This window comes from Phalacrocorax carbo, chromosome 18 (genome assembly GCF_963921805.1).
Source record: "Phalacrocorax carbo chromosome 18, bPhaCar2.1, whole genome shotgun sequence".
NCBI classification, from domain to species: domain Eukaryota; kingdom Metazoa; phylum Chordata; class Aves; order Suliformes; family Phalacrocoracidae; genus Phalacrocorax; species Phalacrocorax carbo.
The window spans coordinates 3,741,531-3,763,285 of record NC_087530.1 but is presented as its reverse complement, the minus strand read 5'-3'; the positions used below and the strand labels follow the sequence as shown (position 1 = coordinate 3,763,285).

Here is a 21,755-nt window from a genome sequence, read left to right as displayed (position 1 = left end):
ATCCAGCAAGGTGGAGCTCACGGGCGGTCTCTGGGGCAGGGTCTGTCTCCTTGAGAGATGCCTTTGTGTCACAGCAGCATCTTGTGCTGGGGCTTTGTGTTGCCCAGGCACTCCTGAGCCAAGTCTTTCACTTCTTCAGAAAGCACCTAGGGTCAGTAACCTCAGCTGGGCTGCAGAGGGGAATGTGCGGGGCCAGTCAGCCTTACTGTGTCTCTTTGGGCTTGATTGCCTTGTCTGAACAAGTGCCCGCGCTCACTGAGGGGTGCAGCAGTGGAGAGGGAAGCTGTGGTCTGACCAAGCGAGTGTGTATGGTCTGGGCAGAGTTTGGCTGAATGCTGTCCAGCCTTGCCAGTTTAGTCATCTTCTGAATTGAAACCCCATGCTTTTTTTTTTTACCATTCAGAGCCACCAGCTTGATTTTTAAAAACTGCACAGGTCTATCGGAGTCCTGGGCAAACCTGTCCTCAGGTGTGACTTGGTGGTGGTACACCTCTGGATGCCGTGTGTGGCGTGCACCTGCGTTGGCTCCCAGCTTCCCTGGTGTTGGGAAACCGTGCTGCCAGCTCCCTGCCGTGGCTTGACCCGCAGTAGTGACGGCAGTACTCGTTGCAGATGCAAAGGGCTCTGTAGTGCTTGTTTTGCCTTGTCATGGTCAGCAGTGGCCGAAAGATGGTGCCTGTCCCACATGTCTTTGTGCAGATCTCAGTGGAGCTGCTGCTCTGCAAGGCTTGTAAAACACCTGCAGAGCTGCAGGACGGGTGAGCTGTGACTCTAACAGGGCTTGGAAGCTTCAGCTCTCCCTCTGGGGCAAATGGGCTCCTTCCCCTGTTGGGATGAAGGGGTTTTCACTGTGCTTTGGGGTTATGGACCAGCGGGGCTCCTGGATCCCTCGCTGGGAGCTGCAGAAATGTCAATGGCTTCTGTGAAGAGCAAGGCTGGGTCGGGTCCATGGTTCCAGAGGGTAACCTTCACCTCTAACTCGGGTTCAGAGAGGCTTTAGCTCCTCTGTTCATGGCACAGGCTGTATAACCTTGAGATAAACTGCCTGGGGCTACTCAGGTAACCAACACAGCCAGCTTTTGCAGCCTGTCTGGGGCTGCACTGGTGGAACTGTGGCATTTTGGGGTTAAAGCCTCAACTGGGAAAGGCAGGGAGTTCCCACAGAGCCAGTGGTCCCCAAGAGCTGGTGCTGGCGGGGGCCAGGGGCTTTATCAGAGGGGCCTTACAGTACAGACTCAGGGGTCAGACCTGCTGTGGGACAGGTCAGGGTAGGAGGATGGGAACCAAACCAGCACTTTGTAGGAGCAGCAGATAAAGGGCTGTCATGGAGGTTAAACCCAGGAGGGTCTTGGGAGGGAGATAACCACATCCACGGCGTGACTCCTGCAACATCCTTCCCTGGGAGGAGGAAGCGGTGCCTCTGTGTGCAGTTATCTGCTGTTCACTTTTAATTGGATTGAGACTAATGTTATGTGCTTTAAAAAAAAAAAGTATACCTTTGGTTATTTAAATAAAGGAGACTCCTGGTCTTGTGTGGGAGCTGAGGGAGGAGGGCAGCTGCAGGAGGTTTTCTGCCCCTTCAGCTCTTGCAGGGGGCGGGTTTGGTGACTGAGAGGGAAGGGCAGGTCCTTGTCCCCACCCTGTGTCCCGCAGCCACAGCCTGGCCTGAACTATGAGGACAAATGCCTGCAGGGACCTGTCGCAGGGGAAGAGGAAGGTGGTGCCTGTGCAGACGGGAGCCTACCTTGAAGCAGGGCCCTGCAGCAAGCCCCTTCCCATCAGTAACGATTCCACAGCCTCAATGTGCACAGCAGGAGGCTTTATTTTGGTACAACCTCTGCAGCAACCCGTTGCCCCCATGGCACACGGGTCCTCCTGCAGCTCTGCTCTGGGCAAGTAGGAAAGTATTGTACCAGGTCAGTCACGTCTGCTCTGCTGTACCGGTGTCCTTGGGCTTGAGCAAACAACGCTGGGGGGAGGTGGGTGCATGCACAGCGGCTGTCGGATCTGGGAGAGACCGGCTACACCAACAGCTGGTGCTTGTGCCAGTGTAAACGTGGGTGTGCCAGCCCTCGGTCCCCAAACCAGGCACGCAGAGGACTGTCCCTCCCTCCTTGGCCTCACCCTGTTGGCACTACTGAGTGGCACAGGCTTGTCCCTGTGTGCTGTTGGGAGTGGCACAGGGAAAGGTTTTCTATTAAAGCAAGTAAAAACAGACTCTGCACCTTCAGACCCATGTAAGAACTTCATCCTTGTTACTGCTCTGTCAGGCACAGGGATGGTGCAGAGGACTGTGAGCAGGAGCAGGTAATCTCAGAGCAAGCTGCTGCAGCTGCTGTGCTAAGAAGCATCAAGGCGCCAGCCCACCTCCAGCGCTCACGGAGGGAGGCTGCTCCCAGAGAGCAGAGCAGAAGCTGCAGGGAAGGGCACCCGCACCCCGTACCCAGCCAGCGACGTACCTTTACAAGGACTAGCTGCGCCCATCCGCTGCCGTGATGCCTGGCTTGGGGCTGCCTCCTCTGCCACGAGGCATTTTTGGCTGTAGTTCTCCAAACTCAGGACTTGCCCCCACCTCCTGTGGGTGGGAGCAGATGGGGGAGCATGGGGGGGCAGCTGTCCTTCCTGGGCCAGGTCCGTGCTCCTCCGGGAGGTGACGTCCCAGGGTACCGCTAAGCAAAAGCCAGGCAAAGCTAAGCACCGCACAGCTTCACACACAGCCGGTCTCTCTGGCACAGCCAGGCAGGCACTAATGGCACGAGGTAAGGCATTTATTTGCTGCTGCTCCAGCAGGAAGGGGGTGAGATGCAGAGGGCTCAGAGTCCAGTTTGGAAGTAACTGTGTGACCTTTGATAAGGTGAGTTGGAAGAGAAAATGATGGAGATGCTGATGGGAAACCAGCCTTCTCCTGCTACCCTGTGCCTTCCTGTAGATGATGTGGCTTCATCCCCAGCCTGGGGCTGGAGAGTGAGGTAAGAGCTGCAGATGCACTCTGCTTGCTCCAGATCCTTAGGTGCTTGGCTAGAGTTCGTTCTTGCAGGAACCTGGGAAGATTGGGGGGAAAAAAAACAAAACAACAATGCAGCAATGTTTTTTAGCCTGGGTTTGGTTTGTCTCTTTCCCCAAGACAGCTGAGGTTGAACTCAACCTCTGAACGTCACCCACACTTGCTGCTTTCCCTTTGCCGAACAACCCCAGGCTGCCTCCGTCCTGCCACATTTGGGAGCATCACTCTGGCCTCCCTGGCATGCCGCAGTCCTTGCCAGCCTCGCCTGGGCCTGGGAAGTCCTGTGCAAAGCGTCCCAAGGTGGGGGGGGAAGCCAGTGACAAGGACGCTGGCTGCCCGAGGACGGGAGGCTGGGACCAGCCTGTCCCCGCCGCAGCCGGTGGCTCTGCGTGACGCTAATGGGAAACAGGCGCTGCTGGTCACTGAAGTCCCCAGCACCCAGGGAGCTCTGCGGGCTGGGAAGGGACCGCACGGCACAGCCGCTGCCCAGCCACATGCAGCTGGGAGTCTGTCGTGCTGCTAAGTGGCTGCGTCACAGCTGAGCACCGACCGTCTGTGCTGAGCTGGGGGTAATTCAGGCTGAGAGGGGCTTAAAGAGGTCTGACCTTGTGCCTTCAGTGGTGGTTTAAAGAGGAAAATGGTTTTTAGTCCTTACATGCATCCCCGCTGGGCAGATAATTGGAGAGTGCAGTTGTATCTTAGCATTCAGTTGTGAAATGCTTCGCAAGGCACAGAAAATGGATGGCTACTTAACTCTCCATGGGATGCCCTGCAAGCCCCAGCGCTTGCTGGAGCACGAAAGGACAGTCTTGTGTCCTTCAGGGACTTTCAAGACCATGAGAGGGACAAAAACAAGTTTTGCTTGCTGGAACAGGTTTGGTAGAAGTTAATTTCAGGACTTTGGAGTCACCCCTTGGAATAAATCCATGTCACCTTGTGATACCGCTCACATTCCTCAGTGCTGTCACTAATAATATGTACAGGGCAATACTAGGAAACTTGGTCTGCTGGAACGCTGAGTGGTTCTGATGATTACCCCTTTCTGAGATGTTTTTCAAGTGTCTATTTGCAGCTACTTAGTCTTCAAACAAGTTCTTTGAAGTCTTTTATATCTAAGCCATTACTGCAAGCAGTGAACTGGGACTGGGTATACCCTGAAACAGTTTCCCCTCGGGTCTTTCCGAGCACACTCACCCCTCTGCCATGAGCGCCAGGCGGCTGCTGTACAGCAGCTCCTGAGCTGGCCCAGCCATGCCTAATTTCTGGATGTGTTTGACTGGAATTATTTAATGAGAAAACGAGCTGCAAAGAGCTACCTATGAACACTGTTTTGATATGGTTTGTGCTCTACGGTTTGTGAGTCAAGCTGCAGCGCTCCGGGGAGAGCGTTGCACATACCTCAGGGCCCCGAGGGGATGCTGCCCCACTCTGCAGTGCCGCGGGGGAGCGTGCCGGGCAGGACCCCCTGCATCCAGCCAGTTCGCACATGAGCGCTCTCACCAGTGTCTGTCTTCAGAGTTTGCTACTTAGGCGCCCCTCTCTGGTCCACTGCTCGGCAAAGGACTGGGCTGTAGACTTCAAAAAGAAATGCCTAAAACTTCCCAGGCTCATAAATCTGCCAACTTCTGCACGCTCCCTAAACTCTCCTGATTGACTTTTTGGATTGTTAATTTCCTAAGAGCAAGGTTTTCTTTTCTAAGGACTGAGCTATAACAGTATAAGAAGGGAACACAGCCGGCGAGGGTGCTGATTGTGAGCCATGACACACTGCTCATAGTAGGTTCCCTCTGCTTCTGCCCCAGAGCCACATTTCCATTGCTGATCTTATGATTTTTGGCTGCTCCAAGGACAGTCAGATGATGCAGCCATAGAAACAGCTTTGAAATGAAGCTAATGGGCTGTTTGTGTTCATCTTTTATTAATTACAGGCTGCTGAGCTTGAGGGAGATATAGATCAGGAGTGGCATATGTGTTACTGATCTCACTGGCCTGCATCTGCTCACCGTGGCCAGTATGGGTGGAACGAAACACTTCAACCCTGCTTTTTCCAGGCACTTACATGTCTCCAGCCGCTCCTCAAGGAAGGAGATCTGCTCGCTCAAGGAGTCGATTCTGTCTAGTTGCTGAAGGGAGTGGGACAAGCGGCTGATGGGGTCTGTGCCGACGTCCTCTGGCGCAGATGGCATGAGGTTGTGGAAGGGCGCCAGCACCAACTGGAGTTTCTGCAGGGAGAAGGGGAGCCATGAGCACGTCCTCCCCAGCCACAAGGACCACCCGGTGGGATGTAGCACGTCGCCTGCTGCGGTGCACCCCACCGGGACGGCACGCCAGCCAGCTCATGGGGCTTTGGTTGTGTTCAAAAGGCTGCCGGGCTGCAAGAGCTGCTGCGTGGGTCCTGTCGGCAGCGTGGAACACAGCTGGGATCGCTGCGGCATGAGGCCAGCATGATGTTAAAAATAGAGCTGGGACGGAGGGAAACCCTGGCTGCGAACAGCTCAGGGAGGGAGCTGGCTGAGCGTGGCCTCGAGCTGCTGCGGGGCAGTGAGGGCAGGGCAGAGGTGTGTGCTAGAGAGCTCACCTGCTCCAGCGCTTCCACTCTGCTCTTCAGGTCTTTCATTTCTTCCTTCATTTCACTGGGGGAACCTGAAAAAGTGACCAAGAACAGGACAGTGAATAAAAGTAAAGTGGAAAGTGCTGGGGAGAGACATTGCTGCAGGGCTCAGGCCAAGCTCTGCTGCTCTCCACTCCCCTCCTAGTGAGCCCCTGGCATCTGCCCCACTGGGACCAGCCCCTGGAGCATCAACCAATTCCAACGCCTGCTGCAAGCACTGGCATCTAGTCCTGCTGCTAACGCACACAAGCCTCTCCTTGCTGCTGGAGTACCTGCAACGAAGTGGGGAATTTTTCAGGCAGTGGGGTGATGCTTAACAGATAAGATGTCTAGCGAAGCCTGGCCTCTCATGCCTGTGCTGTCAGATTAGTCAGCACCCGGGTCCACCCTGTCCCATGGTGGGCACAAAGGATCGTCCCTGCTGAGGGACCTGGACACAGGATAAGGGCAGGTGGCTTACGGGGTATGTGCAGACGGTGCCCTGCTTTCCCAGGCGTTTCCTGCGTGATGCCCGTGCTGGCCACAGCGCATTATTACTCACGGTACGAGTTTGAAGTGTCACAGCGCGTACCAAAAGTAATAATGGGCCATTACCAGCAGCGCCCGCTGCTCCTCGTGGCTCCAGACTTGCCCTGCGGGAAGGACGATGATGATGATGGAGAGAACAGCTGCATCCCGGCCACCGCACACCACAGATAAGCTCTGTCACCCTGGCAGATGGAGCACTGGCTGGATTTGTGCACAGGGGACGTTGTTTGGGTGGTAGAGGGACCTCCAGGTCACTGGGAATAAAGCTGAGGGGTTCCAGCTGCCATCCCCTCTCTTGTCTTTTGCCAGTCCTGCTCCAGCCATCCTGTGATGCTGAGTGTTAATCCCAGCTTCCACTGAAGGCCCCGAGGAGCCGGGGCTGTCCTCCAAGAGGTGACAGGTTACCTGCTTGGCTGAAGGTTTCTGGCTCGGGGGCTGGCACCAGGGGCTGGCACGCCTTGTCGTCAGCAGCGAGGCTGAAGCCGTCCCGGCAGGCGCAGTAGTAGCTCCCGGCTGTGTTGATGCAGAGCTGACCGCACCCGTGGCTCTGGCCGGCACACTCATCCACATCTGAAACCACAGGTACAGCTCAGTGAGAACAGGGCTGGAGAGGAGGCGTTTACCGGGGCGAGGGCCACAGATGGCTCAGCCCCACTAGCAGGGGTCCTGCTCCCCTCCCTAGAGCCGCACGGACTCACACAGGGTGGGGATGCGATGGGACCCCAGACCGAGCTGGCGTTTGTGCTGGGCACAGCTCTGAGTGCTCTCAGCACTGCAGGGTGTGAGCACCAGACCTGCCAGCACCTGAGACAGCCTTTCCTCTTGCACCTGGCTGGAGTAAACCTGGGCTAATCCTGAGGGGGATCTGGCCTCCTTCCCTCTGCCTGCTCCCCCCACAAAAGAGCCAGAAACAAAAGCTGTGGTCAGAAATGTCCCACCTCTGACCAGGCGGGCACAGGCAGGGCTCAGCTCTCATCCTGGATTTATGGCCGGGGTTTTGGTTCCAGCCAGCCGTGGCGAGGAGCTATCAGCCTTTCAAGTGTGTACAAAACCCAGTAACCTCTCCTCACACGGGGGAGTTATTAAAGCTGTTCCCACAAAGCAAAATGAGCTGAACCGCTTCCCACGCCCAGGCAAATCTGTTTTAAGCAGTGGGAAAAATCCTTTCCCCTCTGCACTGGAGCCGGAGCTGTCAGCGATGTGCTCAGCCCTGCCCGGCCCAGCATGGGTCAATGCCACATGCTCCTCCTCTGCTTTACGGGAGGGCAGAAAGCTGGGAAACACCATGGCAGGGTTTTGCACCGCACTGGTGTGCTGGGGTCTGCAGAGCACTGCTGCCCTCCACGCTGCCTGCTTTCCCTGCACCCTAGTGAGGAGAATTGGGTTGCTCTCACGCTGGAGAGGAGCTCGGTGCCTGGAGAGCACCAGGCTTTCCCTCCACCCCCAAATATTTTCAGTTTACGGATTTAGTCTCTGCAGTAAATGGGCGTCTTAGTTTACAAAGCTTGGGAGATACACAATCTCCAGCCAACCGCACAAGTGTTAACGGCTGCTCTGCAAGAAAGCCTTTTGCTGGCTGCACAGTCACGGCGGAGTACAGCCTCTGCTCGCACTGACACAGCACGGAGTAGCAGCAGAGAGAAAACATGGATGCCAGGGCTGTACTTGAGGACTGAGAGCACCAACCCAGCCAAAGGGAGGTCAGAGATCCCCTGGGAGCTAAGTTTCCCATCCTTTCCTGGCCAGACCATCAGGCGTCACTGCCCTGGAGCAACACGTGTAAGGGGGGGGGGTGTGTGGATGGCTGACATGCTGGTTCTTCTCTGTGGTTTGGGTCGCACCAGGCATGTGCCATGGCTTGGTAAGGAGCACAGTGCTGGTCCGTCCCCCACCAAGGGGTCTGTCTGTGGGCACAGGACCTCCAGAGGCCCATGGCAGCCCCGCTGCTCCCTGGAGAAGCTCTCCCAGCAGTGGCAGGGCAGGCCCCACGCAGGAAGCCCAGAGGGGAGCAGCACAGCCCGTACCTGTCTGGCAGGCTCGACCCGTCCAGCCGGGTGGGCAGGCACATCTGCCAGGGAAGGTGCAGCTCCCGCCATTCTGGCACGGCACCCAGCAGAGAGCTGCGGGACCAAGAGCACAGAGTCACCGGGCAGCTCTGGGGGTCCCAAGCTCCCTCCCCTGCCACAGTGGATGCATGTTCGCGCCCCAAAACGCACCCCAAAACGCACCCCATGACACACACCAAAACACACACCAGCACCAGCCTGGTTTCAGGATGCTCTGCACCAGCCCCAGAGCAGTGAGGCTGAGCTGACCGGGGTACACAGGGCACAGGATGGGTGGGATGAACAGGACCTTGGTTTGGCAGCCTGGAAAGAGGCCAGGGTGCCTGCAGCCAGCACAGCTGGGAGGGAGGAGGGCCGACGGGCAGCAGCAGGCCCTGGGAAGCCCCTGGTGCTGCACCCCGAGCTCATCTGGGGACAGAGTAGTTGCTGATGTGTTTTGCATTTGCTTTGTGCTGTACATCATGATTGCCTCCTGAAAACATTTCTTTTCCATTACTGCTGATTTATATGGAGAGGACTTACTCGTTTTATTTATTCTCTGGTAACTATAAAGTTAATAAGCGATCCCAAAGGGAAAAGGCCTGCAAGGCTGCAGAAGGAGGCTGGGAATTAATCAGAAATTGAACCATATTTAGTTGTGACGCCAAAAATTTAAATGCTTTCCTACAGGGAGAATCTGCCTGACAGGCAGAGTGCGGGTAAATGAGAGAGCTGGCTGCCAGAGATCTGAGCTACCCAGCCCATGGGGTCTGTGGGAAGGGAGAGCGCTGGCACCGGGGTGGCACAGCAGCCTCTTACCTCTGTTACAGCTGAGCGCGTGGCTGTTAGCTCTGCTCCAGCCGGGACAGCATGAGGCCGTGGGCTGGGGCAGCTGCCTGTACGCCTGCCGGTAGGCAACCCTGTAGATGGTCCTGCAACACAAGGACGGGGCTGAGCTGGGTGACTGAGAATCCGCCCCAAGGCCCCCATCCCATTCCCACGCTGGTGGGTCAGACCCCTTGCGCTGGCACCCCTGCCCAGGAGACCCTTCCCCACGGATCAAGGACTCCTCCTTTCTGCAGCCCCCACTGGTCGCTGCCTTGCTGGGATAGATCCAGCTCCCTTTCAGGGTCCAGGTCCGCGTTGCAGGCAGCTGCCCTCACCTGTAGGTGCTGCAGAGGCGGTGGCCCTGGCAGGTGGTGAGGTAGGGCTGGTAGACGGGCTGGACGTGGGACTCGGCGTAGGCGACCGCCCGGCTCGGCGGTGCTGCGGCACAGACTCTGCGGCTGCATAAAGGGGAGCAGGTCAGACGCTGGCTAATAAACCAACCCGCCGCTTCTCCCCTCGGGACAAAGGGGCACCACCGATTTACACCAGCCCAGGAGGTGGCCTGACAGTCACTCTCTACAGAGGACTATTTAAGTGGCAGCGGCTAATTGCCTGAGTGACCCAGGAGGTTACTTCAGGCTGTTTCGGGGCAGTGACACAAAGCTTGAGCATTGCGGGCTGCGTGGGCTCTTCCTCCCCAGCCCCTGTGCAAAGGCACCGATGCCTCCTCATACACTCACCCCGGCACAGACCCTCCATCTTGGGAGAGCAGTCGGGGCACAGATTTAGGGGGGATTTACTCAAAGCAGTTCTCCTTCCATTCATCACCTCCTTTCCCTTAAAATCACTCACTATCTGGGTGGATTTTTCCTTTCTGAGACTGCTGCACTCCTAAAATGGATGCCTCTGTGGTCACCAAGAAATTAATGATTTCACGGGAAGAGTCAGGCTTACCACAAAAAGGTAGAGGCCAGAGGAAAGTCACCCTCCAGCCTTCCTAAGATAACTGAGATCCAGTCAAAAACTTTCCCAAGGCTAACAGCCAAAGTGGTCTTGGTTAAAAGTTCTTTTTTTCCACATTTTCCAGCCCAAGCAGGTCAGTCCCACTGAGGAACTTGCCTACTTGTCTCACCCTCTCAGCCCAATTAGAAACTAGAATAAAAAGCCTGGGAATTAGCATGGACATCAGATGGCTTCCATTAACTCTAGTAAACTCGTTTCAGCCTCACTGATTAATGCTATAGAAGATGGAATTTTTAAATGGCAATTGTTTGCTTTGCAAAATTTAGAATAAAGCTATAGCTGCAGCCTGTGCGTGCGAGCGAGTAATCCAGCCTGTGGTTTTAGTCACGACCAGAATGCAAAAGGTTTAATGCTAGAGGAGAGTATTTCAATGTAAAAATAAACTTTGTAGAAAATGTGAGCTGTGTCTGGGGGGGTGGGCGTTGAGCTCGAGCTCATTTCGGCTGGAGAAGAAACTGGGGCACCAAGCTCTGGGCTTCTTATGATCCAGTGGGAGCCGAGTTGTGCCTGCCTGGGCCGTGCTGGGATCCAGGGCACTGCGTCGGGCCCATTTCCCGGAAAGGGAAGGGGAATTGCTGGAGCTGCCACTCCTGGGCTTGCGGGACCATGACCGCAGCCGCCGCAGCATCCCAGGGAGGGCAGGGCGCACTGCAGGCAACAACCAGCCGGGGTTTTCTGCACCTGCATCCCCTGGATGGTGCATCCACTCAGAGCTGGGAGGCTGCATCCTCCTTTGGTGGCTCATTTGCAAGGCTTGACTGGCGTGATAGCAAGACTGCGCACGTATTTTTGTGCAAGGAGACAGTAATAATTCATGAACAGTGCAGGGCCTGATTAGCTTTTGACTCTCCTGGAGAAAACACCCAGTGTTTTTGTGTCCCCTGCATGGAGATAAACAGTGTCGGGGCATTTTCTCTGAGAGGCTTTTTTGCTTCAGTGACAAAGCAAACAAACACCAGCAAAGAGCTGCCAAGCCCCTGCTGCCCCAGGAGGACTCGGCTGAGCCTTTTCCCACCTCCTTGTATGCATGTGCAGGCTGAACAGGGCTCTTTGTCACTGGGAGGGGATGTGACTCGCTGTGACATGCGACAGTGCACACCTGGGAGATGCAGACAAAAAGGGGGCTTACCCTGCCCGGGCAAAGCCGTCTGTGGTGGTCACGCTGAGGATTAAGAGGAGTCCTGAGAGGAGGCAGCCGACGTGGCGCATGTCCTGTCCCTTCCGCGGTGCCCTGGGCTGTGCGGCACGACCGAGTCTCGCTCTTTGGTGGGAAGCACTGGCTCCTACCGCATGTCTCACCCTTCAGCGGGGAACCCTGCAACCAAGAGGAGAGCGGTGTGAATATGTGGCATCCGTCCCCAGCCGGTGACTTCGGACAGAGCCGTGGGGATGGGGCCAGCCCCCACTCCCCGCGGTCAGAGGGATGGCGTCGGGTGTGCACAGACCCCCGAGGGCAGCGCAGGGGGCTGGGGCAGGACCACACTTGCTGGCAACAGTGCAGGGTGACAAGCCAAAGCATGGGGGAAGAGGGGACAGGAGGGACCCGTGAACCCCTGGCAAGGCAGGAGCTTTGCCCTATTCAAGTCACTGATGCAGCAGTGATTTACCCCGGGAGGACACCTGGCCTGGCACGCAAGAAATGCTCTCACGGCACCGGGGGCCACGCAGTCACTTGTTGAGTGGCAAGGAAGGGACCTGTGTTGCATGAAATACACTACTGGTTCCAGACAGCAAGGGCAAAACAATGGCCCGTAATTTCTTAATCCATACACAGTTGTAAAGCTGCCTTTTCCCACCACATAAGACACAGAAATCTGATCTTCTCTTTAAAATACAAGTTCTTGCCAGAGAAAAGTGCTGTAAGAGCCATATGTACCGTCCGCAGAGTCAGTACTAACCGAGTCGCGAATAAAGAGGCTTTGATTTTCCAGCAGAGGACAAATATGAAACAAGGCTGAAGATGGACAATAAAAATATCTAATTTAATATCTAATTTAAAGAAAACATTTGGCCTCCGGATGGCAGCAGTTAAAGGAGTAAGAAATAAAGAAACCCACCTTAAATACATGCCAATTAAAGAAAGAATTGGTCTTCCCGATTAAACCTTGAGAAAGCTTTATGGGGAGGCAACACAAAATGAAACATCCTTCTGAAACCACAAATATGGTGAGCTGCAAATAAACTTTCTAAAATCCTGAGGTGATGTGGGATTGGAGATCACAGATTCATCCCCAAACTCCTTCGGGACAATTCCTAACTCCGAGCCAGGTTGTTGGGGATAACTGGCATAATCCTCGCAAATCTATAGGCCCTGCAGGTCTCAAAGCCCTTCACCAAGGCACTCAGTATCATTTTTTCCTTGGTGCAGGTGAAAAAACTGAGGCATGGAGCAGTGAAGACCTGCACCTGGAAAGAAACCAGCCTGGTGCCTTCCTGCCCATTAATATCAAATGTCTTGTGCGTGTTTCCATGCAGCGATGGCACTGGGCAAGGCGGATGCCTGACTGAGCAATAGGGAGGTTTCGTGTCACAGCAAATCGACTGTATCGCTATAAAACGCAGCCGGGACCCCAGTCAGTCCCTGAACTCAGCGGTACTGCAGAAGCTGAGGGTCTGGCTCCAGGACAGGGAGGGGTGGCAACGTGCCCACCCTACTCCTACAGCAGTACGAGCAATTCCCATGGAGCCGCAGCCCAGCAGGGAACTGCAGATGCCCAAGCCCATCGTAACCTCTGTCCAAGCCCAGCTTCGAGGATGTAAGGAGGATTCTGGTGATCTAAAGCCTTTAGTCCTCCATTCTCCTCCAAACATAGAGAAAAAATTCGTCTTCTAATGATAAATATGTGGTATCTCCACCAGAAGGAAATCAAATCTTGGTTGACCTGCAGAAAAGTTTTTTTAAAAAAAAAACAGTGAAGAAACCTTCCCCAGTCCTTCTGGAGACATCCCAGGGACACTAGTGTACAGAGATGTACTGACTCCCCACTGCTCAGCCAGCCGGCTTTTCCCAGGGCTATACTGGGACACATATGTTCCTTACAGTCACAGATCCCCAGACTAGCAGTGCTTCTCCAGAAGTCTGCCAACCATCTCCAGCCTCCCACAAGATTCCCGTGACTGGTGTGGGAGCTTTCCCTGTGGGGAAGGCAAGAAATGCAGGGCACAAGCCTAAAATATAGGCAGTTTGTTTTTTCACTTTGAAATGGAACAGCATTGCCCTACCTCAAGTGGTCAGATTATCCCTCTGGGGCATGAAATTATGGTTGCTTCATACCAGAAAAAGTTTCAGAAGTGGAAAATATGATAGTCTATACTTGCCTTTTTATGAGTTTATGAAAATCAGCCTCTTTAAGCCACTGAAGATCCTTCAACATGTTGCCACTACTGACTCTAATCCTCCTTTTTTAAAGCATATAAATTAAGGAAAATGTTTTCATGAGTAAGAAAAAAAAATAGGGATTTTTGTCACTGCCTTTCTAGAGTCTCAAATGAAGAGGTGAAGCCCCACGGTCTGGCAAGTGAAACTATGGGTGCATTTGAGCTTCTGCTGTTTCAGGGGGCAGCAAAGCCTCCTGGGCTGGCCATGTGCTCCCGGGAGTCTGGGGGTCCCAGAAACGTCCCTGTAACTCTCCTAACTCCGCTCTTGCCTAACCTGCTGCAGCAGCTAACGGGAAAACACAACCCACAGTGTGGTTGAGCAGCGCTTTGTCCGGCTCTGCCCATGAAACCAAGGCTAAAACTCCAGCTGACGGCAGCGGCAGGACTGGGGGTCTGCCTGCGCCGCGGCGCAAGGGGGGCAGCGCCTCGGGGGGACGCGATTACCCTCACGGGAACGCAACCGGCCGCACTTTTTCAAACAGCCTGGCCTGGTTCTGCAGGTGAAACCGCTGCTCCCAGCTGCGCGCTGGACCCGGTCCGTGCCCTTGGAGCCAAACCCTCCTGCGGAGGGTCAGCTACCACCGGCAGGGAGATGGGTTTTTTCCTTACAAACAGCTCCAGCTGTTCTCCGCTCAGGCTGGGATGCGGGCACCGCGGAGGGATGCGGGGAGGGGGAACACCGCGGTGGGGGCTGCAGGGCGGGCTGCGGGGCTACGGCACCCCGCGGCAGGGTGCGGGGACGCGGGGACGGTGGAGCGGGGGCTGCAGGGATGCTCACCCCGGTCCGCAGCAGGCCGAGCCCCGCTCCCCCGGGCGCTGCAACCCCGGCGGGGCGGAGGGGGGGGGGACAGGCGGAGCCCTCCCCGCCGGCCCGGCCGCTGCCCCCAGCCCTGCCGCCGCCTCCGGGCCGCCCCCTCCCCCGGCCGCGCCGGGACCCCCGCTGCGGCTCCCAGTCCCGCCGGTCCTCCCCCGCCCCGTCCCTCCCCGCCGGAGGATGCGGCCGCGGCCCCCCCCCGGGCGTGCCGAGCTCCCCCCCCCCCGGGCGGCGCCCGCCGGGACTCACCGGTGCCGGAGCCGCGGAATCGCCGCCGCGCCGCGGCCCCCCGCGCATTTCCTCCCCCGGCCCGAGCCGGTCCCTCCGCCCCGGCCCAATGAGCTCCCGGCGGGGAGGAAAGCGGAGCCTCCCGGCCGGGGGGAAGCGCCGGGGCCCGGGGAGCCTCCGCCTGCCCCCGCCCCGCCGGCCCCCGCCAGCCGCCACCTGCCCCCCGCATCCCCGCCGGGCTGCCCCGGCACCCCGGAGGACGTGCGGGACGGGGCAGGGTCCCCCCGGAGAAGCCTGGTCCTTGGGGGACATGTGGGGATGGGGCACAGTCCCCCCCGGAGAAGCGTGGTCCTGGGGGGACGTGCGGGGACGGGGCAGGGTCCCCAGGAGAAGCCTGGCTCTGGGGGGATGTGCGGGACTGGGCAGGGTCCCCAGGAGAAGCCTGGTCCTTGGGGGACATGTGGGGATGGGGCAGAGTCCCCCCAGGAGAAGCCTGGTCCTTGGGGGACATGTGGGGATGGGGCAGGGTCCCCCCCGGAGAAGCCTGGTCCTGGGGGGACGTGCGGGGACGGGGCAGGGTCCCCCGCAGCTGCCCAGCCCAGGGTGGGGGACAAGCCGGTGTTGTGTCCCATATGTTGCCGCTGGTGCGCTGACCCCGATGGAGGCAGGACTGAAGGGGATCCCTGCCCTGGCGTTGATCTGGAGGCTTACCTGCAGGCTCCCTGCGGCAGGCTGCGCCCCGCAGCCTCCCCAGCCCGTTTCTGCATGCCCCACGCTATGAGGACACAAGGTCCCTGACCCCCCAGGCCAGCTCACCGGTGAGCACGGGATTAATGGCTAGAGAGGGACATCCCAGCGTAGCCCCCAGCCCCTCGCCTGGGGGAGTTCAGACTCCCAGGTGTTATGGTCCCTCACCAGTGCAGTGGCCAGGGCAAATTTATTTCTTTTTGCTAAAAAATACTGTAGCTGGTTCTGCACTCCCCAAGAGGACACTTAATTATAAGAGGAGACATCGTCTTTCCCCAGGTTAGTGACCTAACACACCGTACCGGTCCATAGCCTCCCACCGTGCCCCGTTAATCCCCCTCAGCTCATTACAACAGCAAAGCCCTCCAGAAGCAGGCGATGAACTGCCAGGGCAGGGAGGCTGGTTTCCAGCGAGCCCTAAAGGATGCTTAAAGGATTTCTTGACCACCCCTGACGCCGTGGAGCAGCATGAGGATTGACCACAAGAGATGCCCCAATTCAACGCGCAGACCCACGCAGGGTGCAGCTCCGCTGGCTCGCCAGCACCAGCCCCGGGACAGATCGGGCAGGCCGGTCCCCCAGCTGCCTGCAGGTTTCTCCTGTTAAATGCCTGGTTGTTTATCAGAGAAAATTCTGCAGTTTGGTTTGTGTCAAACCGCACTCGTTTTGTCTACATTTTTCTCTGGGAAATAAGAACACAGAGGCTTATTGTTTTTCAGATGACTTAGGTGCCTGCCCATGCACAGAACCAACCTTAAAAATAGCAGGGTTCTGATGTGCAGATGAATGGCAGGATACAACCCCCTGGGAATATTTGTTCCCATTAAGCTTTGCAACTTTTCTGAAAGCATGTAACCATTTAAAGGAAATATTTACCAGTTAAACAATAATGGCTCCAAAAGAGCAATTGAGATCACTGGCCCATCCCCTGTATTTCCTCATGCCTACGCTGAGGCTGCTGATTGAACTGGAGCTGTCTCAGGCCATGCTGTGCCCTCCGGTGAAGCTGATGGGTGCTAGAGGTGCTGGCGTGGGGCTCTCAGGTGGGCCCGTGTAAAAGGAGCATAAACTGCTTTGGTCAGGTCCTCGCTGGGGAAGGGAGCAGAGCAGAGGGGAATCAGCTCTGGGACATGCTGGTGAAGATGGAGCTCCATTGCCGGGGACGATGGAGCGCGTGGGAGACGGGATCCCTCCCAGTAGCAAGGGAAAGGTTAGCTGATGCTAGTGGAAGCCCAGCTCCATGGTACACAGCATCTTGTGTAGCACAAACAGGTTTGCTCGCTCTGTCTGGATCCAGCCTACCTCTGGGGAATGATTTCAGCTCACTTAATCTCATAAACACGAAGCACAGGCAACTTTTCGCAAGAGCCTTGAAGGGACGGTAATTATCTTATTATGCAGAGAGCGTATTGTCTTTTCTGATGCATGGGGGAGATGAAGAGAGCCTGATACTCAACTTGCCTAATAATTGCAAAATGCATTTGGAAGCCAATGGAAAGCTGCTCCATCTGACCATACCGAAAGCACAGGATCTAATGTCACGGCCAAGACACTCACCTTTTCTGTGGTGCTCCATCATTTGTCCTGGGCAGGGATCCTTTCCTTATGGAGCATCTTGGTTTCTTACTGTCAGAACAGAAAAAGCCCACTGTTACACTCCCTTTGTCGTGCAGGCAGAGATCAGTGACCCAGCCCTTGCCCATAATGGCCCAGTTGTGGGGTTCCCTGGGTGCTCCCAAAGGTCTTTGCGGGGTGGGGTGGAGGGCAAAAGCAGGATCATGGCCACAGCATGCCCGTGTCTGGCATTGGCACTGAGCTCACACCGCAAAGGCTCGCTGGCAGGCCGGAGAGGCACAGACACCGTGATACCAGTGGTAGGGCACAGGGAGCCCTGTCCCTTCCCTCCTGTGCAGTGCAGATTGCACAGTGGGTGTTTTAGGAACTTCCTATGGGTCCTGATCCTCCCCTTGCTCACACTGTGTGGGTCACCCTGCTGTGACCCCGGTGGGAAAGGCCAGGCAGACCCGTGGTGCTTTTGCACCCTTTGGGGTAGAGCAGGCAGTGATACAAGCAAAGGCTGCGCAGAGCAGAAGCCCTGGTTCCACCTAACACAGCGCTGGGGCTGCGCTGAACCGAGCCACCCCCTCCAGTGGTCTCCCTGGTGCCTAAGGCTGGGATTTTCCAAGAACCCAAGAGAACAGGGTGTCCTGTTCCCGCTGACACTCCCCAGGGTGTATCCAAGTGCCCTTACGCTCATTGGAAATCCCATCTGCCGTACCCCAACACTATATTTTACCGTCTTCAGTACGTACACACACTCATTTAAGGATAAAGACCCCTATCTGCCCAGGCAGCCTTTGCATGAGTCCCCAGGTTCCCAAGTGGTGGTGAGAAAGGAGATGGACTCGTTGACACCCAGTGTCCCACACAGCACTCAGCTTTTGGCTCCTTGCGGGACAACGACACCCAGTGCAGGACTATGCAGGGTGTCCGGGGTCTCTGTTAGAGCCCTCTCAGCCATTACACAATTATTCCCTAAGTGCGCTGCAGCATTTTAAAATTCTTCCATTATTTTAATTGCAAAATGTTTGCTTTCAGTTCCATTTACTGGGTCAAATCTCTGCTCAAGTAAGTGCCCGTGTCAGCTGCTTACGGACTGCATATAACCCGTTAAAAGAGCATTTAATCCTTTGCTCATAGGGGGGTTCAGTGTCTTATATGCTAATATTCATTATGCTGGGAGGAAATCCCCCAGGACACAGCCTGGCGAAGTTCCCTTGAAAGTAGAATGACGCCAGTTCAGAGAGGGGGAAGAGCAAGCCTGTTGGATCTGTTAATATCAGTGTGATGAGCTTCTGACAAAGGCGGTAAGGGATTTTGGCTCCCAACTGCAAGTCTGTCTGAATTTGAAGTCCTCCCTGGACCGATGTTTTACATGTTTCCTCCAAAGCTTTCTCCCTTGCACACTAGAAGCATACTCCCACGGCATCTAATATTAATGCTTGTCTCTGGGCCAAGAAAGAAATGTTTCTGCCCAACCTCCCTCTTAGATTTAACAATGTTGACATCTCCTCGTCTCCCACTGGTTTTACCACCAGCGTGAGCTACAAGGCATGCTGAGTGCTGTCCCGGAGCAGGTCTCAGGCTGAGCACCGGGTTGGCTACGAAGGTGAGATTTTCACCCACCTCCCCGTTTCCTAGCGCCTGTCCTACAGACCTGCCAAGCCCACCGCAGCCGCCCGGGCAGCAGCGCCAGATCCGACATCACCCTGAGAGCATCCGTGGTGGACCGAGGGCCGGAGGAGTGGGTTGGGCTCCCAGCGTTCCCCTGTGCAGTAGGTGAGCTCAGAGGGTGTGAGGGTGTCTGGGGCTGGGGTGGGGGGACTCAACTTTGCTCTGCCTCTCTAGGCGTGAAAAAGGAATGATTAACAGAGGAGACTTAATAGGAGACCAGCACTAAGGCCCAACATCAGGAAACTCCTCTTAGAGAGGAACGCTTACTACCCATCGAGTGAATGGGATGTGCCCAAGCACATCAGCTCTTCCCCAAACTGGGGCCGGAGGTGCTGAAGAGGCAGATGGAGATAGATAGATGGGGGGACGGACAGATGGGTGGGGAGACAGACAGAAGAGTGACACCCATACAGATGCAAAACTTCTCAGCTACAACAAGCCGTGGCTGACCCCACACCTGCTGTGTACAATGGGCTCTCGCTGTCCTCCACAGGGGTCTCGCACAGAGCTGGAAGTGCTTGCTAAAGCAATAGGAATTTTTGGTGCTTCTGAAAAGAGGAGGAATGGCTTTTCCTGTTTTAGGACAAACTCTTCTGCTCAGGCTTTTCATAAGGCTGTTTGTAAACTTTACACTAAGGTTTAGGCTTTGGAGCAGTCCCTGTTCTGCAGAGCTCTGTAATGAAAATGACCTCCCGCTATTCTATTATGTCCCATATTGTTCTCGATTGCACCAGCTGCAGACCAGGTACCTCAGTGGAAATCTAGCGGAGTCCACTGATGTCAGTGGGATCAAAGCAGGTCAAACCAAGAAAAGTGTTTGGCCCATAGTTCCCAGTCTGTCGTCACCAGTCGCCCAGTGCTATGCACATTATGACCGAGATCTGATTCCCACAAAGAGATTTTTTTTTTCGCCTGAGTAAGGACTTTGCAAGCATTACAAACCGGCATGTTATAACTTAAGGCAACCATAGACATACAAGCAGCCTAGCTCTGCTTTGCACACAGCTGTAGCTGTGCAAAAACAGATGCGTGAGCAGGGCAACATCCTGTAGCCGGGTTTATTTTCTCTTACGTGCACACGGATGAGTCCTTATTTACATTTAGAGGAGGCAATAATGGCTGCTGCGTAAAAACTGGGAAATGATTCATCACATCAAGGAATAAACTGAATTTTGCGGCTTTCTGTGAAACTTCCCTGGCAAAAAGTGTCATTAGTCAGCGGGGAATGGTCCCCCACCCCGCTGTCCCCCTCTCCTTTTTCCCAATGAATCACTCCCTGAGGAGTGCATGGAAAGTGCGGTGGGAAGAGCTGTGAGTTGCGTGCACGGCTCGGTGCCTTCATCACGCCATCCCAGTGAGCAGCGCAGGAGAGAGCATTTTGCACAGGGCTGTTTTTTGCTCTGATTATCTGTCTCTGTCAGGAGAGAGTGTCCAGCTCCAGAAACCTGCACTAAGCGGAGCTCCTCTCTGCAGTCACCTCCCAGACTATGGGCAGGACGGGAATCCAAGCGTTCGCTTTAGAAGAGAGGACAGAGAGGAAAATACCATTTCTCATCATCCTCTTCTATTTGCAGAGACCCTTTCCTTTCCTTTCTCTGTCTGAAGGATCAAGTTAAATCTTCCCTTGTGTTTCACCATGCCCTTCTGCTGCTGGTGTGACTGTGAGTCAGGTTCGTTTACTCTAATTTGTTGCAGTTTGTAAATCTGTCTCCCCAGAGCCAGCCCCATCTGCAGCAGTTGAGTCTGGGAAACGGCTCAAATGAGCCTGCAGCCCAGATTCAATTTCTCTTCTTTACCTCTAGGGAAGCTTGTGCAGTGCTGGTAGTTTAACAGCATAGAGGGGGACTAACTCAATCAGCAGAATGAATGCTGGATCACAGGGAATACTATTCAAAACCTGCCAGAGCAGACTCAGTGTTTTCTGCTGCTACCCAGAGGAGAGGCGGATTTTCAAGGAGGCTTAGGGTCCAGCCACCACATCTGGGCTTCTGTCTCGCACAGCTTCCCAAGCAGTGGCAGAGCTTCCCAATCCACTTTTAAATTAATTTTATCACTGACAAAGCCTTGTTATTTCTTCTTGTGTTTGATTCTCTGCCCAGTGAAGTGATTCCGTGAATGTCAGACCCTGGGAAAAAGTATGTCGCGTTATTTCTACTGAGAGCCATTCACTGGCGTGGTCCTGCTCTGTATTCCCTCACAGCCAGCCAGTGCCTGGGTATCCCAGCTGCTCCTACCCACAGCTAGCCTTTTATCCCCAAATACCCCAGGTGAGTCACTGAAAGCCTCCTGCCTGCATTGTGCGATGCAACAGATTAGGACGGCAGGACTCACAGATCTACAGGTAGCTGAAAACAGGTAGCATGCAAATCATCCGGCTCCACAGTTATCAATTTGAGAGGCTTTGCTGAGCTCCTGGCATGCAAACACTGGCACGCTCCAGTCTCGGCTCTTAGCCAGTGCAAGCCTGTGTGAGAGCAGGGACAGTCCCTGACCGCAGCCCCGTCCAGCCCCGTGACCTGCCCGTTCCCCGTGGTGTTGTACCGGAGGTGTTCAGAGAGCAGGCAGATGGAAAAAGAGAATGAGTTATGGAAAGAAAGGAGATTTGCTAAGAATTCCCAGCTATCTCGCAGGTATTTGTGCAAGTGTTTGGAGCCTTCATCTATACGCACAAGAGGTAAAATTTACAGTCTGAGTCCTCTGCTCCTGGAAAACAGCCTGAGTGCCAGTGGGGTGACTTAAAAATAATAGTGCTGCAGACTGGGCTCTGCTCTGAGCAAACCACTGCTGGAGACACTCAGTTCAGCATGTGCGTGGCTGACAGTGGAGCCAGCCTCTCTGGGAGCAGCTGAAGGATGCTTTTAAAAACTTTTGCTCCGGCATCCCCTTTGCCAGTGCTAGGTGTTCAACCAGCCCCTGAGACACCATCGTCTCTGCCCCATATGGGGCAAAAACCCACCTGAAGCCCACAGGGTCTGCCCTGGCGAGGACACACTGCCACCGCCCCCAGCGCCAGCTCTCCATCCCATCCACCCCATCCACCCCATCCCCGCTGTGGCGATGGCCGTGGCTCCTACGGTACCTGCGGCGTCCCGCCGTCCCACGCCGCGCCGGGAGCAGCCCCACCGCTGTGCTCCCCACCGGCTCCCAGCAGCCATCCCTGCCCGGCCGCCCTGGGTCTGGCGGGCCTGGGCGCCCGCCTCGCGCCCCCGGCATGGCCGGCCGCCGGCCGCGCACAAGCAGGAGGTGGCTGCTGAGGTGGAAGGGTGGCTTTTTATGCTTTTCTTCCTGTATAAATCAGGCCGGGGATGGACAATC

The 21,755-nt window shown here is 55.6% G+C and overlaps 1 protein-coding gene across 4 annotated transcripts; it reads right to left on the bottom strand.

Moving 5' to 3' along the window:
- Positions 1 to 1,429: 1,429 nt before the first annotated feature.
- Positions 1,430 to 21,694, bottom strand: EGFL7 (EGF like domain multiple 7). Of its 4 annotated transcripts, none has more exons than XM_064469062.1 (10): positions 21,520 to 21,694; positions 16,764 to 16,832; positions 11,169 to 11,354; positions 9,352 to 9,474; positions 9,008 to 9,120; positions 8,168 to 8,263; positions 6,549 to 6,713; positions 5,583 to 5,647; positions 5,064 to 5,226; positions 1,430 to 3,041 (listed from the first exon to the last, which is right to left on the bottom strand). In XM_064469062.1, exons 3-10 carry the CDS (start codon positions 11,246 to 11,248, stop codon positions 3,019 to 3,021), a joined length of 828 nt encoding a protein of 275 aa, XP_064325132.1. In that variant the 5' UTR covers positions 11,249 to 11,354; positions 16,764 to 16,832; positions 21,520 to 21,694; the 3' UTR covers positions 1,430 to 3,018. The 4 variants fall into 4 exon arrangements, with proteins under 4 accessions (XP_064325132.1, XP_064325133.1, XP_064325135.1 ...); XM_064469063.1 differs by lacking the exon at positions 21,520 to 21,694 and adding an exon at positions 17,000 to 17,094; XM_064469065.1 differs by lacking the exon at positions 8,168 to 8,263 and having other exon boundaries at positions 21,520 to 21,692.
- Between the last annotated feature and the right edge of the window lie 61 nt (positions 21,695 to 21,755).